This window comes from Suillus plorans (genome assembly GCF_016647745.1).
Source record: "Suillus plorans strain S12 chromosome Unknown HD556scaffold_1, whole genome shotgun sequence".
NCBI classification, from domain to species: Eukaryota; Fungi; Basidiomycota; class Agaricomycetes; order Boletales; family Suillaceae; genus Suillus; species Suillus plorans.
This window is the reverse complement of record NW_024537385.1, coordinates 2,147,901-2,163,538: the sequence shown is the minus strand read 5'-3', so window position 1 is coordinate 2,163,538 and position 15,638 is coordinate 2,147,901. Positions and strand designations below refer to the sequence as shown.

General features: G+C 49.3%; 5 protein-coding genes across 5 annotated transcripts; 4 read left to right on the top strand and 1 right to left on the bottom strand.

Annotated features, from left to right (window-relative positions):
- The first annotated feature begins 87 nt into the window (after window positions 1-87).
- Window positions 88-3,091, top strand: HD556DRAFT_51085 (uncharacterized protein). Its single transcript, XM_041310823.1, has 10 exons — window positions 88-580; window positions 632-1,208; window positions 1,260-1,324; window positions 1,382-1,466; window positions 1,516-1,706; window positions 1,758-1,849; window positions 1,908-2,053; window positions 2,117-2,205; window positions 2,257-2,271; window positions 2,324-3,091. Exons 1-10 carry the CDS (start codon window positions 284-286, stop codon window positions 2,621-2,623), a joined length of 1,857 nt encoding a protein of 618 aa, XP_041168064.1. The 5' UTR covers window positions 88-283; the 3' UTR covers window positions 2,624-3,091.
- Window positions 3,092-3,236: 145 nt separating this feature from the next.
- Window positions 3,237-4,774, top strand: HD556DRAFT_1320254 (uncharacterized protein). Its single transcript, XM_041301296.1, has 7 exons — window positions 3,237-3,437; window positions 3,494-3,660; window positions 3,712-3,747; window positions 3,798-4,065; window positions 4,119-4,250; window positions 4,306-4,392; window positions 4,440-4,774. The coding sequence occupies exons 1-7, from the start codon at window positions 3,297-3,299 to the stop codon at window positions 4,545-4,547; spliced, it is 939 nt and encodes a 312-aa protein (XP_041168063.1). The 5' UTR covers window positions 3,237-3,296; the 3' UTR covers window positions 4,548-4,774.
- Window positions 4,775-9,182: 4,408 nt separating this feature from the next.
- Window positions 9,183-9,668, bottom strand: HD556DRAFT_1205263 (uncharacterized protein; the record flags this gene model as incomplete). The annotated part of the gene is made up of 1 exon (XM_041296456.1): window positions 9,183-9,668. A coding segment is annotated over one exon (486 nt), but the record flags the coding sequence as incomplete, so codon positions are not given.
- Window positions 9,669-10,610: 942 nt separating this feature from the next.
- HD556DRAFT_1281551 (uncharacterized protein) lies at window positions 10,611-12,061 on the top strand (the record flags this gene model as incomplete). The annotated part of the gene is made up of 7 exons (XM_041299298.1): window positions 10,611-10,751; window positions 10,810-10,976; window positions 11,028-11,063; window positions 11,113-11,380; window positions 11,434-11,565; window positions 11,622-11,708; window positions 11,759-12,061. 7 exons carry the CDS (start codon window positions 10,611-10,613, stop codon window positions 11,864-11,866), a joined length of 939 nt encoding a protein of 312 aa, XP_041168061.1. The 3' UTR covers window positions 11,867-12,061.
- A 212-nt stretch (window positions 12,062-12,273) lies between these two features.
- HD556DRAFT_1320235 (Alpha/Beta hydrolase protein) lies at window positions 12,274-15,210 on the top strand. The gene is made up of 5 exons (XM_041301295.1): window positions 12,274-12,674; window positions 12,721-13,656; window positions 13,706-13,909; window positions 13,978-14,175; window positions 14,270-15,210. The coding sequence occupies exons 1-5, from the start codon at window positions 12,326-12,328 to the stop codon at window positions 14,779-14,781; spliced, it is 2,199 nt and encodes a 732-aa protein (XP_041168060.1). The 5' UTR covers window positions 12,274-12,325; the 3' UTR covers window positions 14,782-15,210.
- Window positions 15,211-15,638: the final 428 nt, after the last annotated feature.

Genomic DNA, 15,638 nt, shown 5'->3' with positions numbered 1-15,638 from the left:
GATGCCGCATTATTATTTAGCCTACGTGACCTTGTACTACGTAGTAGTAGAACAATACGGTATAACAAAAAAGCGACAATGCGACTCTAACGTGCACAGCATTTTTGATGGGCCGCCGCCTCACTTGAAAGTTCGAACCATACCTTGATCGATATAAAGAGGAAAATACAAGGATGACTGACTTCCTTAGGCTATCAGGGTCTGAAGGCCACTTCCAGGGAGACCGACTAGTTGACTACCTGTTTAAAATCCGCACTCACTTACTACATCGCTGATACTTGATATGTCAAAGACTTGTGTATCGTGTCGATCGAATGCTTGCTGTTGCGTGTCGACAAATACACTCTCCCCCTCAGCGGACTGGAAGGCCCATTCGAAAAATGCTTCAAACAACGCGCACAATGGACTATTTGCACCACGCGCATGTTACATCATGCATGGCATGCTGGTCATGATCCACATCGTCCTTCTTTTCTTCTATGTCCGTCACTGGGAACACCGTGTAACCTTCGCTTTCACACCAACAAACAATGATTTCTGGCCCGTAGTGCTTAGTGCTTCCCTGCAAGCGTTTTATACCGTACGTATCCACAGTGTCCAAACGATACACCAATGACATGACTTGATCCAGATATATACGGCTGTTCTGCTCTTCCTTACCCAACGGCTTGCGATTTCGAGAACACTTGTACGCCGTGTGAAACTGACGGCCGTTCATGACATCTCTGGTGCATGGGCAGGCCTTGGCTCCGCACTCACTAGCGTCTGGCGACAAACTGACATCCCTGCTTCATGGTGGACGACTTCCGCTGTGGCAGCCTACCTTGCGAGCATAACTGTGTTGCATGTCACCTCTTCTACTCTCCTACAATTTCAAACCTTCAATGCTTCTATGACGACTTCGGTGCCCACAACACTAGGATGGCTAGACGATTCGTCGTATAGCTATTTAACAGACCTGGGACCCATTACCACATCCCTACCGGTTGTCAATCATTTGACTGGACTCGTGTCTGCAGGGTTGTCCAATACCACACTCTACGACACCCTCAAAACAACCGCTATAGCAGGGAATGCGACTGTGAACGCAACGACGGTAACCTCGAGTTGCGGATTGGTTCCGAATGTGACCTACTCTGCGAATACCAGCACAGCGATCGTTCCGTTTGGGCCAGTGGCTACTCGCGTGCTTAATGCGAGCACTCTCTGTCGGTGGTTGTGATTGCGGCAATGTTTTATCACGCTGAGAATGTCTACAGGGTCGGATCAGATACATATAATTCCATGGATGGAATATGAAGATTCTTACAGTGGCGTCTCGAAGGTAAGCGTTCTCTTAGTTTGCGCCTACTACATAAGTTGAATAACAATTTAACTCTAGCTTGCTGGTGTCTATCTCATGGTCTCCACATTATTGGGGATCGACCCTTCAGTACAGGATGAGGTTGTTGTAAACATGACTTGGGGTACGTTTGCTTATTTGTAATACAGTCATGATAACAATACGTTCTGCAGCTATCCCTGGCATTGCCACTCCATACGTCATCCAGGTCTATTTCGTATACTGCTCGCTGTCAGCGAATACCATAGATGGGGTGGTCAACATGCAAACCAACAGCCTACTGAGTCCTACGTCCATGTCGCAGCCATCCACGCAATGGGAAATGTATCAATTCGGGTGGTCGAATACTAGTTGGCAAACACAGGTGCGTTATACGGCGTTCACTTCCAGCTCAATGACATACTGTCAATTTTAGATCGGCAGTGCTTTGGCTACCCCGGATAGCAGCAGCGGGTTTATATTTGATGGTACACCTTCACAAGTCACTGAACTCTCTGTTGCGGACGAGTAGGCCAAAAACTTTGACTGCACTGTTAAAATGTCTCACGTACGCCTTGACTTCTAGGTATATCATGTCGCTGATAGGCTTGAATCTCACTGAGGAACATACACAATTCCAAGACAATGCTTCTCCGATTTCCAATTTCACGTTGAGACCGGATGAACTAGAATTTGCTGTTGCGAGATCTGCTGCACAACTCATCTGGCTAGGTAAGGGAGGGATACGTTTGAAGTTTTTCGAGCGTTCTCGCTCACTCCGTGTCACATGCTTAGCGGGACAAATGGGTGCAGCCAATGGAGGAATTGACACTGGCAATGGGACAGCCTATGTTAATGAGGAGTTCATTGCCCTACGGCTCAATGTAAGTGAACAGCCCAGATGCTGATTTTCAATGACTGATGGAGCATTGTAGATTAACCTTCTTCCTGTGAGTTCGTGGTGGTATCTATGCGTCGAGTATTTATTGAAAATGGCTCTAGTTGGCTTTCGCCGCGTCTGCATCTGTGATAATGTTGGGACTGGCGTTACATATGACACGAGCATTCCATGCATCACACGACAGTCAGGCTGCTATCCCAAACATCGGTGTGCTGCAACTCTTGTGGTTGGGTCACCGTTCAGCCTCTATCAATGAAGTCCTGGAAGATGTGCAACATCCGACGGAGGTCAATCTGCGGCGAGCGGGCATGATAGATGTATGTCTTACGAAAACAATACTCGATAAGGAAGAGTTTGGGAGTTCAACAGATAGTCTCTCGTGGTGCAGTCGACTACCATGACGATTATATGTGATTTGAGTTCGATGATAGAAGGCTGGCGCCAGGCGAGCTCCTGCTTATTGATGTTCGAGGAATTTCTATGCGACGCGCATGCACGTCCGTTATAAGGGGAAGCGCCGGCGTCGAGTCACATCATAATATCGCCGCCTTCTGTTTCGTAGTATATTATGTAAATTAGTAACATTTTTTGTCATTGTGTTGACTACGCGTGATTCGCGATCCTCTTTGGGTCAGCCTTCTTCCGACGCGTTCGAAGTTCGAACGCTGCTAGCTGACGTGGCCTAAGCCCTTGAGCCTTGGCGGACTATCAGCATTTCTAAGTTGCTTGTCGTTCGGCTAGGTCACGCACCTCCGGACCCATTGATATTGCACTATCATCGACGGTAGTTTAGCATTGCTGCTGTCGACATTGTCGACAACAGCAATGCCAAACGATTGTGGGCCTGGCATCGTAGTATGACATTATGAGCATGACGTGGTGAGAATATGTAATCCGCGCCACTTTACTGTCTGTTAGGAGTCAATTAATGCCGCGTACGCGAACAGTCTCGGCTACCCTGCATACGCGTATAAAAGCCTCCCATTCACGACAGTCACCCTATTCAAACTTTCACCTTCCCTTGAATTCCAAAGCCACCACCTTAGGTCACTTCTCAAAAATCCTTCGTTCAGCATGGGTCACATCTGGTCAGCGTACATTCGGGAGACATTTCCTCCCTCAACGAAGTTTCACGCGTCTGATGTCCCAGACATGTCTGGAAAAGTTGTTCTCGTCACCGGTGCCAATGCAGGGATAGGAAAAGAGACCGCCAGAGTCTGTCTTTCATCATATTTCAAATATTTGCTTCGTGTTGATGTTGTTATTGTTAGGTCCTCCTCACAAAAAACGCCAAGGTTTATGTTGCTTGTCGCGACAAGGCCAAGGGTGAAGCTGCTATTCGCGAACTGAAGGAGAGCACCGGAAAAGAAGCGTGTTTCCTGCAACTCAACTTAGCAAACTTGAAGTCCGTCAAGGCTTCTGGAGAAGAGTTTTTACGGTACGCTTGCGTTATATTTGTTGGGCAACAAGATAACTGACACTCCTTCAGGAGAGAACCCGTACTGCACGTCCTATTCAACAACGCGTGAGTGTTGCTTACATTTTGGTCTCGTCGTCCTCTCACGTGTCGCTCAGTGGGGTAATGACTCCTCCTATAGAGATGTTGACGGACGACGGTTATGATCTACAATTTGGGACGAATGTCCTTGGTCACTTCTACTTCACGAAAATTGTCATGCCTGCGCTTCTAGCGGGTGCCGCGCAGTCACCTGCCGGAACTGTACGTATTGTGAACACGGCTTCTAACGCCCACTGGTTCGGTAGTCTGGATTACAACACGTTCAAGGACTCTCCTGCCAGGAAACAGAAGAGCGCGATGAGTCTCTATGGCCAAAGCAAAATGGTAAGTTTTGTTTCTATCATGTCAACCCCTTTTCTAAACTGCTGTATAAAAAGGGCAACGTCTTATTTGCGGCTGAGCTAGCTAGACGATATGGCGACCAGGGTATAGTCTCGACAGCACTCAACCCTGGTGGTATCAGGACGGAGCTTAGCCGCCATTATGATTCCTTTTCCAAAATGATAGGCGTGCGTTATCACGTATCATCCAACCTTCCAAAAGCTAACCGGTTGATATTTGCAGAACATGCTCTTCCATGATATATCATTTGGGCCACTCACGCAGTTGTATGCTGGAACCACTGCAGAAGGAGCGAATCTTAACGGAAAGGTTAGCCCCTTGTCTTCCGACTGAACTCGAACTTATATTCTTGCCAGTATCTTGTTCCATGGGCGCGCATTGGGAACACGCATCCGGAGGGGCAGGATCCACAGCAAGCTTCAGAGCTATGGAACTGGCTTGAGGAACAAGTCAAGGACGTTTAGTTTCGATTGATTCTCATGATCGTGTCAGTATTATATGGTTGCATAATTGCCTTTAACGTTTCAACACAACGTACAAAACTTTATCAAAGCCAAAGTGATGTTCAAATGAACGACAACGAACTTCACCAGCGTTCCCACAAATCGCAGTCAGCAACCATGACCTTGATTCATTGAGCGGAGGAACCCCGATGTAATCAACGTTAACCTGAACGCTCTCACCTGTCTGCGTGACCTTGCTGCACGACTTCACCCACAGCCGAACTGTTACCGCACTAGTATTATGTAAGCATTTTTGACTGTGCATGTGATTCGTGATCCTTTGTATATACGCGACGTCTAAGAGAAGATGAGAGAGATAGAAAATAATATTCATTAGTTCGAGTCTGTGAGAGGAGTAGTCGTTGTTGAGGGAGAGACGTCTGAGGAGAGGTGTGAGTAAAACTTAGTGAATGAATATTACTTTCGATGAAGCCAGATGATACACGGTGTGTTGAGATCTAAGATAAACGAATCAATGGGAGGTTGCTTAGTTTAATTCGTTTTGTGTGTGGGAGGGTCTGGCTTTGCCGGACCAGTGCGTGAAGGCAGGGGTCTGGGCGAAGCGCGTGAATCCCGCGAAGTCCGAAATAAAGCAGCTTGTGCTCGGAGAGTATTTGGGATTGACGGAGACAAACCCTCGGAGCGTGTTGAGTCCGAAAAGTGCGTAGACCGGAGGGTCCGAAAGGAAACACTGATCCAGACCAAAACTAGGAGAAGCTCACAACGGAAAGTGGGTCCTGAAGGACCCAAACCCACACACTTAGAGCTGATCAACAATATGTTAGCAAGAATGTGACAAATGATATTCATGAGACGCCCGTAAGGTAAGCTTGATGGACAGGTAAAGATTACGTAGATGGGGCAACGCGAGAAAGATGGTGGCGACGAGCGAAAGAGTCCATGACCCGATCAATCTCCAGCAGATGCTCGGTGTTTGCTGAAGAAGCGATGAAGAGCGGCAATATGGTATCTATACGACGCCAATACTCAAGAAAAGCGTCCGAGGACCATCTGCCTTGAGTAGACACGATGTCTGGGTGGACACCTTGCAGCAGTAGCTCCGTAGCTCCTCCGATTCGAAAGGCGTGTCCCGGTAGATCTGGGAAGCCTTGTGCCGTCCAAATGGTGTTACAGCGCGCGAGGAAAGCAGTGCGCGTCATGGGAGACCACCCGGAAGAGTCGCAATACGAAAAGAGAGGAGAGCGTGAGGGCAGGTTCTGATTGATGCGAAAATGCCGCTCAAGCGCAGTGAGAGGGCAGGTACGATGTGCACGCGAGGTGACCGAGATGTCTGCACCACGTTCCTGTGTAGTCTTCGACCAAGGAATGTGAAGTACTGTGGCACGAACATCTTCGCGTACTGTGAGAATGGTAAGTGGGAGAATGGTCCGTGTGACGTGCTTGAGAGGATCGGCCACATTAGGACTGGGAATGACGAGTTCCCCCAATCTAATTAGTGGATAGATGTTCTGAGTGGGAAAGATGAGAGAGTGATGACGATGGTGTGCATACCGACAGCAACACCAGAAAGAGACGAGTGCGACAGCACAAACTGCGACGTCAAAAGAATCGGAGAGATCAAGATGATCATGAAGGATGCAGAGTGCATCTATGGTGACCGGGGGTCTTTTGGCCCGACGAGAGGAGGGAGGGACCATTTTGGAAAAGCCGCGCCTGGTATGATGAAGCAATTGAGATCCATGCCATCGGGCACCATTGATGACATGCCAGAACTGTAGACCTGCCAACCAATTGTTGAGCGTCTTCTCGGAAGTTGTGCCTGCAAAGGCAGCCGCGAATTGGGAGAGTAGAGCCTCGGCCGCTGGCATGCGCTCGGCTTCAGGTATGTTGATGGAGTCGCAAAATTGAGTGTACCGCAAGAGTCCCGCGCCGTAATTGCTGCGGGTATTGGTATCAAGAGATCTGACCATAACCTGTGTGATAGTCAGATGGTGATGAGGATGAGTGCGGACGCAAGAAGGCGTACTTGAAAAAGACGAAAGAGAGATGAATCTGGGTACTTCTGCTCCAAGACAGATTGCCAATCCTGCCCAGCAGGAGTGGACCACAGCAGAAGACGATCGCTGGCAAGAACAGATGGGCGGTGCTCAGAAGGAGCGATGCTGGAACTGGGACGCGGTGCACGAGGGGTACGAGGCCGAGATTGCTGCAAAGATTGAGAGACTGATGTGCGTATGGTGGATGGTGGATGGGCGGCCCAGAAAGAGGCTGCTGCTGCGTCGGCGTCGACGCCTTGCATGACGCGACGATAGAGTTCACTTTCCTTCATCCTGGAAGTAAGAGGAGATTTCGGAAGGGAGAGAAGGAGGAGATGCGAGATGCAACGATGCTGAGGGAAATATACCACGGGAAATGGGATCCGCGAGGTTGAATGCTGTGTTGACGTACACAAGGGAAAGAGATAAGCGAGATTCTCGCATGAGTGCCTCTGAGCGGCGAATCGCTAGATTGATCATGTAATTAGAGCAGCGCCCTTTGCGAAAGGCAGCAATGACACCTTGATTGTCACTGCGGATCAATACATCAGTGTCCGAGATGCCCTTGGTGTGAATGAGCCGAACTGCAAGTTCGATGGCCGAAGCCTCAAGCCATCCTATGTCACGGGAAGGGCTGCGCCAGTCTTCAGTCGTGCGCCAGAAAGCCCAACGTCCGTTCCAGAGAAGGCCGATGCCCATTCCTGTTGAAGCGTCCACCCAGATACCATAGTCTCTGGTGGGGGGGAGAGGCGATATGTCTAGAGGCGATGGGGTCTCTACCAGCAAGGCAAGCCACCATTTGAGATCCGATTTGGTGGAACGACTGAGATATCTGGGAGCGAAGTCGTTGGTGCCATAAGCAGCGATGTCTGAGTATATATTGGTGAGGTAAGAGCGGCCGTGTGGATAGACGAAGGCCGAGTGAACAAGGAAGCCTGCTATGCGTTGGAGCTCTCGCTTCGGCACTTGTGAATCTAGGAAGAGAGCGAGAAAATGAGATAGACGAGCGATGTACTTGAGGCGCTTGCACTCAAGGAGAACTACTGTTTTGTGGGGGACATCCCAGTCAAAACCGACGTAGATACCAGTGTCTCTGAAGGGTTGTCCCTTCTTTTCGTGCCACGGGACTTTGGCAGGGGAGATGAGCGATTTGGCCTGGGCAAGGTCGTAGTCGTATCTATATACTTCGCCCTTTGAGATGCCCAAGAAGAGACCATGCGCCGATGGGAAGCGAAAGATAGAGACGTCGTCAACCCATTTCTTTGAAGGTTTGACATCAAGAGCCCGCCAGATTTGAACCGTCGCATCGGCGACTTTGCCCTGTAGACCTGCAGCTGAGGCTAAGCCAAAGGGGATATTGTGATCTATGTATAATTTACCCTCATGGTAAACGACTAAGTAACGCTTGTGCTCTGGCGCGCATGGAATGCCACGATAGGCGGCCTCGATATCCAACGTTGCGAATTGGGCTCCTGGCGGAGCATGACGGATTATATCTGCGAATTCCGCAGCTGTACCCCATTCAGTGGGGTAATCTTCGGCGTCAATCTCATCATTGACAGAATGTTCCATTGAACCGGCGTATGAGAGGTGACGACAAACTCTATATTTGTCTGGGGTGCCGTCTAGACCCTTTTTGACAACGACTTGCAAAGGGGAGGAGCGAAAATGACCGATCTTTGCGAACAGCTCGTCGTGAGAGTATGGACCCGAATACCGACCTTTCGCAAGTTCCTCTGCGACGTACTCGTCGCAGACTTCCTTGAAGATCTCAGCTCCGGGCAGATTGCGGGGAGTATAGGAGCTGGTGAGAGGCGAGAGGTTGTGGCCTATGGGAAAGCCGTTGCGAAGTTTGTAAGTGAGCTCTGGGAACTGGTGCGTAAGGTTGGTACGTTCAAGAAGAGCATCAAAGCCGTTGGCCGAATATGGCGTATTAATGAGAGAATAGTCGGGGTCATGATCGAAAGGCGAGTGGACATGTTGCAAGTTGTCAAAATATATGTGACGTGGGGGTGGGGGCGAGGCATGCGAGCGATCTGCAATGTGTATCAAGAAGTAATCCTCATCGGCGGGATCCAAGAAACACGTCTCATCGGTAGCATCAGAGACAGACGCGTGACAGAGCGCTGTGCTCTGTGCGTCCACAGAAGGAGCAAAGGTGTTGGTCGGAATGATCCCGTTTGCAGGGTCGTCGAGGATTATTGAGGTTGAAAGTGACGCAGAGCTGTGAGCCGTTAGATCGTTTGCATAAGTTGCCGGAAGAATACTTCGAGAAAGTTTGTGATCCTTTCTGCGACGTCTCTTGAGTGCAGTCGGAGAAGCGATGGCCTGTGCGTCCACAGATAATGCACATGGGATCAGTAGGCTTGGCTGATTTTCCGTCGCGAAAGGATTGACTGTCTGCCTCGGAGGGTTTCTTGGCATGTCGTTTGGAGTCTTTGTCGTATGGTTCAAATCGTGAGGAGGATGCGTGAGCGTTGCGATCAGGGGCGGAGGTGCGTGCGAGTTGTTCTTGGGCACGAAACATGAATTCTTGCATGGTGTCATACTTCTTCTTAGTGAGACGGTGGTTCCATTCTGATTCGCAGTGCTGATGGGGACGAAGAGCATAGTTTTGACGTGTCTCGACGTCGAACTCGATGATGGCTCTGAAGTTCTTACGCACTGCCTCGTCCTTGGATAGTGTGGTAAAGTGAGTGGTCCAGCGTTTGAGAGAGGATGCGTCACCAATGTCTTCTATCCAGGTAAGATAGCGTTGGTATGCTTCCTGCCAGGACAGGGGGTCCAGGTCTAGTTCGTTCTCAAACTGGGAGAGGTCGAGAAGATGATGAGAAACGCCGTTAACGTGTACCTTTGAGCGTTTGAGTGAATGACCTTCACGATGCAAGCGCTCCATGTTCTGATTGGTGAAGAGGGTAAGAGGGCAGTATTGACCTGAGCCGGAGGGAAGTTCTTTTGATGAATCGAAGAGAACCTTCGAGACGGCTGTCACGTTGGGTCTGGCCGTGGACTTAGGCATGATGGTCTCCAGGACCGCTGAGCCTTGTGCTTGAGAAGTCGGGGAGAGTTGATTGAAGGCTGATATCCACTGCTGTATCGCAGTACCAGAAGGTTTGGGCGGGATGGGAATGAGTAGTTCATCTGCAGGAACGTTAATTTCGCCAGCATCTCTGCGCACTTGAAGAGAGATATTGTTAGCGTGACGACGTATGTTCTCTGCTACCATTTGGTCATAAGTCATTTGCATGCCCGAAGGTATAGCCGAGGTTGCGACGTTAGGAGGAGGCATCGACGATGTATTGCCTGTTGTGGAGGCTGAAGGAACTGCCGAAACAGAAGCAGACGTAGACGTAACGTTAGTGGAGGTCATTACGAAAGTGATTGTTTAGCGAGGATTTGCGGGGTCGCTTGTTGAAGAGTGCGAAAAATGAGAGAGCGACCGGCAAAAGAAGATGGGCGCAGAGAAGGAGAAGAGAATGCGGCGCCGATTCTCAGATCAAGTCCTTTTGACTGTGGTGAGCTCTGATGTGTGCTTCAGTAGGATAGAAGCACGTCAAACGCGAATCTTCATGTGACTGCTTACAAAGGCCATGTTTCGTGCGTCAACGCTCGCAGGCTCGCGATCCGCTTGAAACGGCCACCTCTTTGGGTCAGCCTTCTGACGCCGCCGCTAGCTCCGTCTGCATTTCCAAGTTCCTTGTAGTTCGGCTAGATCTTGCACCTCCGGACCCATCAATATCGCACCATCGTCGAACGGTAGTTCGGCATTGCTATCATCGACATGAATTGTCGATGCATTGTGGCATCGGCCCCGGCTACTACCCAATGACATTATGAGCATGACGTAGTGAGTATAAAATTATTCATGTAATACACGCCCGGGCCATTTTGATGTTGCGTTCTGTTATAGGAGTGCCGCATATGGGAACAGTCTCGGCACTGCATACGCGTCAAAAGGCTTGCATTAACACGACAAAAGCTTCACTTTCCTTGAATTCCACCACTTTTCGAAAATCCTTCCTTCATCATGGGTCACATCTGGTCAGCGTACATTCGCGAGATTTTTCCTCCCTCAACGAAGTTTCATGCGTCTGACGTCCCAGACATGTCCGGAAAGGTTGTTCTCGTCACCGGTGCTAATACAGGGATAGGCAAGGAGACCGCCAGAGTCTGTCTCCATTGACGTGTTTCAAATATTTGCTTCATGTTGATGTTGTTATTGTCAGGTCCTCCTCACAAAAAACGCCAAGGTTTATATTGCTTGTCGCGACAAGGCCAAGGGTGAAGCTGCTATTCGCGAACTAAAGGAGAGCACCGGAAAAGAAGCGTGTTTCTTGCAACTCAACTTAGCGAACTTGAAGTCCGTCAAGGTTTCTGGAGAAGAGTTTTTGCAGTACGCTTGCATTGCATCTGTCGAGCAACAAGACAACTGACACTCTTTCAGGAGAGAACCTGTGCTGCACGTCCTATTCAACAATGCGTGAGTGTTGCTTAACTTTGTCATTTCTTCGTCCTCTCACATCGCTCAGTGGGGTAATGACACCTCCTAAAGAGATGTTGACGGACGACGGTTATGATCTGCAATTTGGGACGAATGTCCTTGGTCACTTCTACTTCACGAAAATTGTTATGCCTGCACTTCTAGCGGGTGTCGCGCAGTCGCCTGCCGGAACTGTACGTATTGTGAACACGGCTTCTAACGCCCACTGGGCGGGTAGTCTGGACTACAACACGTTCAGGGACTCTCCCGCCAGGAAACAGAAGAGCACCATGAGTCTCTACGGTCAAAGCAAAATGGTAAGCTTTGTTTCCATTGTATCAACCCCTTTTCTAAATTCCTGTGTAAAAAGGGAAACATTTTATTTGCAGCTGAGGTAGCTAGACGATACGGTGACCAGGGTATAGTCTCGATAGCACTCAACCCTGGTGGTATCAGGACGGAGCTTAGCCGCCATTATGACATCTTTTCCAAACTGATGAGCGTACGTTGTCACGTATCATCCAACCTTCCAAAAGCTAACCGTTCGATATTTTGCAGGATATATTATTCCATGATGTATCATTTGGCGCGCTCACGCAGTTATACGCTGGAACTACTGCAGAAGGAGCGAATCTTAACGGAAAGGTTAGTAGCCCCTTGTCTCCTGACTGAACTCGAACTTATGTCCTGGACAGTATCTCATTCCTTGGGCGCGCATCGGGAACACACATCCGGAGGGGCAGGATCCACAGCAGGCTTCAGAGCTATGGAACTGGCTTGAGGAACAAGTGAAGGACCTTTAGCTTCGATTGATTCTTATGATCGTGTCAGTATTATATGGTTGCATAATTCCCTTCAACGTTTAACACAAAGCCTAGGGGTATATTGGTTTATGTATTCATCGTTTGGTCGGGGTCGATATTCATGCTGGAGGCAGTCACTCAATCTTGAGTCGAGTGTTCTATTTCATGACAAATGAATTTTCTTATTCTCGAGGACGTGGTGAAAAGGAAAACTTCACCAGCGCACATTGAGCATCATGACTGCATCAGTCAACACTGGGCTTGTGAAGGTACTGCGTGTGCCGACTTCGACTGGTGTGATCTGCATTATCGATATATAAGATTGGCAATTGCAAGCCTGCAGCCACTAACAAGAATAAAATCTAGCCAAGCGAGTGCTGTATCTCATAAACCTAATTAGTCTACTATGAAAATGGAAGCGAGCAGCTGCGCCGTGAGTCCGTGACTCGGAGTCCACCAATGTCACTGCAATACACCGGTTCGTCGACGTTCTACACCGAACTAGCTGAAATTCCCCTTCCTGTATCCGCTGATTTCATTGGCGACAGTCGAGTTGCACGGGTCACATATTCCGTTCGCGATCATGACCGAAACATCAAACGATACCTCACGAAGACGTTCGACAATCAGTGCACGACTTCTCATGATTCCCCTGAAATAAAAGCATTCACGACATCTCCTTCTAAATCTCGTCAAGCGATCCTGAGAGAAGTAGCTAATAGCAAACGATTCGTCGAGATCTGGGCTGGCACCCAACTAGAAGCTTCATTGGACGTGTCAAATTACCACCAAGCTTTCCTCACAGATGGTGAGCAGAACAAAACAAATGCGAATGGTAGCTAATCGAATACCAGATTTCCTATACTCTCTCTCTTTCTCCCCCTCCGAAACTTCTCTCTTATACACCGCCGAAGCATCCATCAACACTGATGACGATCCATACAACAAATTCAGATACACACCCCACTTTGGTGATACCTGCCGCGCAAAGAAACGTCCTACCATCTTTCTATTCAGCTGGACTAGATCGCCCTCCTTCACGAGGGCAGCTAAACAGGACTCGACCCTTTTCGCACTTCAGCCTATAACTGAATCACCCATCCTGTTCGCCCAAGCCACATTCGCGACAGAAGACACAATCTTCGCAACCGGTCACGAACAAACCAAAGACGGCCGTATCCTGGGCGCAAAAGGATGCTTTAACCGCCCCATGGGCATATGGCAACTCACTCTCTCAAAGGACTCGCTCGGATCCCCATCCGCATCAAGACTCACTCCCAAAAACAGATCCTGCCGATCCCCTCGGGTCTTATTCGATAACAACCAGCCCATCAAACTTTTCTGGTTCTCAAACCCCTTAGGCGGCCCTCATGCATCCTGCGTCTCTCTTGAATCCCGCGATCTCCTCACAGGCGCCAACACTGTCATCGTACGCACCGTATTCGAACCTACCCCGTCGAATGACTTTCCTGGCCTCTACACCGAGTACAACATGCCAACCAGCCCATTTCTGCGGCGCGGAGATAGCATACACATCGTTCTCCAGTCCATGTGGCGCTCACGCACAACCGTCCTCTTCATCGATACACGATCAGGAGAGATCACAGACGCGACGAAATTAGGCGACGGACCGTTGTACAGCTGGACTGTACACGCTACTGATAACAAGAGTCGGTTTATTTGTTCGAGGAGTACGCCTACTACCCCTTGGGAGGTCTTATTAGGATCTTTCGATCAACATGATACCCTCGAATGGAAAGTCCTCGATAAATCGTTGTTGTCTTCTACGAGTAGGTCTGATCCAAATCTCATTCGTCTCGCTCGCTCACTCGTTCCCAGTCAAAGAAGCCCTGAACGACCTAACGCCATCCATCATAGCCATCACCGCCCGCGCACCAGTGGAAACACTTTTCATCCAATCTAAGAAGGCTTCTACCTGTGGTGGCCCGAAACCAGTGTGCGTCACTATCCTGCATGGAGGACCCCATGCGACCTCGACGACTTCATTTTTTCCGGCCGTCGTCGCATTAGCGCTCGAGGGATGTGCGTCCCTCTCTCTTATCAGACATAACTTGCGAACTACAATTCTCGATCACTCACTCACACCACAGACACCCTCAACATTCCCAACTACGCAGGCTCGATGGGATTCGGCCAAAGATACATCCAAAAGCTCCTCGGACACTGCGGGAGCATGGACGTCGAAGATGTCGCCGAAAGCGTCAGGGAACTGATCAGAAGGGGCGTTTCAGAGGAAGGAAGACAAGCCGTGATGGGGGGAAGTCATGGCGGGTTTATCGCTGCTCATCGTAAGTCCCCTTTTCTCTAAAACGAGTTTTTTCCATTCACACTCTGCATACACTCTTCGATGACGCTGATGCTCACTTTCGCATGCGCATACAGTGATAGGCCAGCACCCAACCCTATTCAACGCAGCATCGCTCCGCAACCCCGTCATCTCAGCAGGCGAATTCGCAACGGGGACTGATATTCCTGATTGGGTTTATTCTGAATTCGGGGTTTCGTCCACCGATTCTGACTCTGACTCCTACACGTCACCCACATCCAACCTCCTCACTTCACCCACACCTACACTCCCGCTAATGACTCCAAAAACATACAACACCCTCTTCACCGCATCCCCAATCGCGCACGTTGACAATATAACAGCACCAGTGCTTATATTAATAGGCGAGGATGATTTGAGGGTCGTTCCGGGGCAGGGGATCGGGTTTTATCACGCGATCAAGGGGAGAGGTGAGGTTCGGACTGGGACAGAGAAGGAAACCACGAAAGGGACAGTAGAGGTGTTGTCCTTTCCCGGAGAGTCGCATGGGATCGATGGAGTTGAAGCTGCGAGGGTTTCATTTGAGGCTACGAGGGATTGGTTCAAGGCTTTTGGGGAGGGCGGTTAGTGTATACGGGAAAGTGAGAGATTTTGTTATATCCTTGACCGACTATGTCGACCGTCCAAGTTTGAACATGGTCCAATTCTCAATTCATTCCTTTCAGATCAAACACGTCCAAGTGGACACACGATTTGGCGTCGTCTGTCAGCTCCCTTGATCTTATGAATGAAGAGTAGTGAATCCCTGCTGTATGTGAAATCATAGGAGCTAACGTGCCACGCTCGACTTTCTCGCCGTGCCGCATCATAGAATCCGAAATCACTCATGCCCCTCAGTCGACCCAGACCCTAGTATCAGCAGCAACTTCAGGACAAAACCTTTCGTTCACGCAAAGGACAGCCAGCCGGTCGACGGGAAATGAGACTACCGGTTGTGGTTCTCTGTAGATTATGGACAGAAAAAGTTCAATCAATTCCTAAACGATCCGGAGGACAATACAATCTAGTCTTAAGGTTAATGTCAGATCTACGAAGAAAGATGGTTGCGTCATACCTAATACCAATCATACTTCGAAAATACTTCGGGCCTTACTGCGGGCCGGGAAGTACTTGGAAGTTCTTCCTGCACCCTCTTAACGTTCTTGACGTGGGTTCGAAGGCTGAAGGGAGGAAAAGAAAATTGGATGTGTAGCTACTTCTATCCCTATGATAAATAAAATATCAAAGGAATGATCGTGCATGCATGAACCCGCGCAGCTTGATCTGCGTCTCAGGCCGACGTTCTCCAAACATGTATACACCATACCAGACAAAGCATCATATTGCGTGATCATGCAACTGTTTCGAACAATTCCACACACTGCATCCACCTCAATAGACCATTCAATGAACCCACATTCCCAGCCAAAACACCTCATCTGAACC

Bases quoted from the DNA above. Each gene is read 5' to 3' on its own strand.
- HD556DRAFT_1320254 (XM_041301296.1), top strand. From the start codon at position 3,297: ATGGGTCACATCTGGTCAGCGTACATTCGGGAGACATTTCCTCCCTCA. The intron at 3,661-3,711 runs GTACGCTTGCGT...ACACTCCTTCAG, and splicing joins TCTGGAGAAGAGTTTTTACG to GAGAGAACCCGTACTGCACG. The intron at 4,393-4,439 runs GTTAGCCCCTTG...TATTCTTGCCAG, and splicing joins GAGCGAATCTTAACGGAAAG to TATCTTGTTCCATGGGCGCG.
- HD556DRAFT_51085 (XM_041310823.1), top strand. From the start codon at position 284: ATGTCAAAGACTTGTGTATCGTGTCGATCGAATGCTTGCTGTTGCGTG. The intron at 1,209-1,259 runs GTCGGTGGTTGT...GAATGTCTACAG, and splicing joins GCTTAATGCGAGCACTCTCT to GGTCGGATCAGATACATATA. The intron at 2,054-2,116 runs GTAAGGGAGGGA...TCACATGCTTAG, and splicing joins TGCACAACTCATCTGGCTAG to CGGGACAAATGGGTGCAGCC.
- HD556DRAFT_1320235 (XM_041301295.1), top strand. From the start codon at position 12,326: ATGTCACTGCAATACACCGGTTCGTCGACGTTCTACACCGAACTAGCT. The intron at 12,675-12,720 runs GTGAGCAGAACA...ATCGAATACCAG, and splicing joins CCAAGCTTTCCTCACAGATG to ATTTCCTATACTCTCTCTCT. The intron at 14,176-14,269 runs GTAAGTCCCCTT...ATGCGCATACAG, and splicing joins CGGGTTTATCGCTGCTCATC to TGATAGGCCAGCACCCAACC.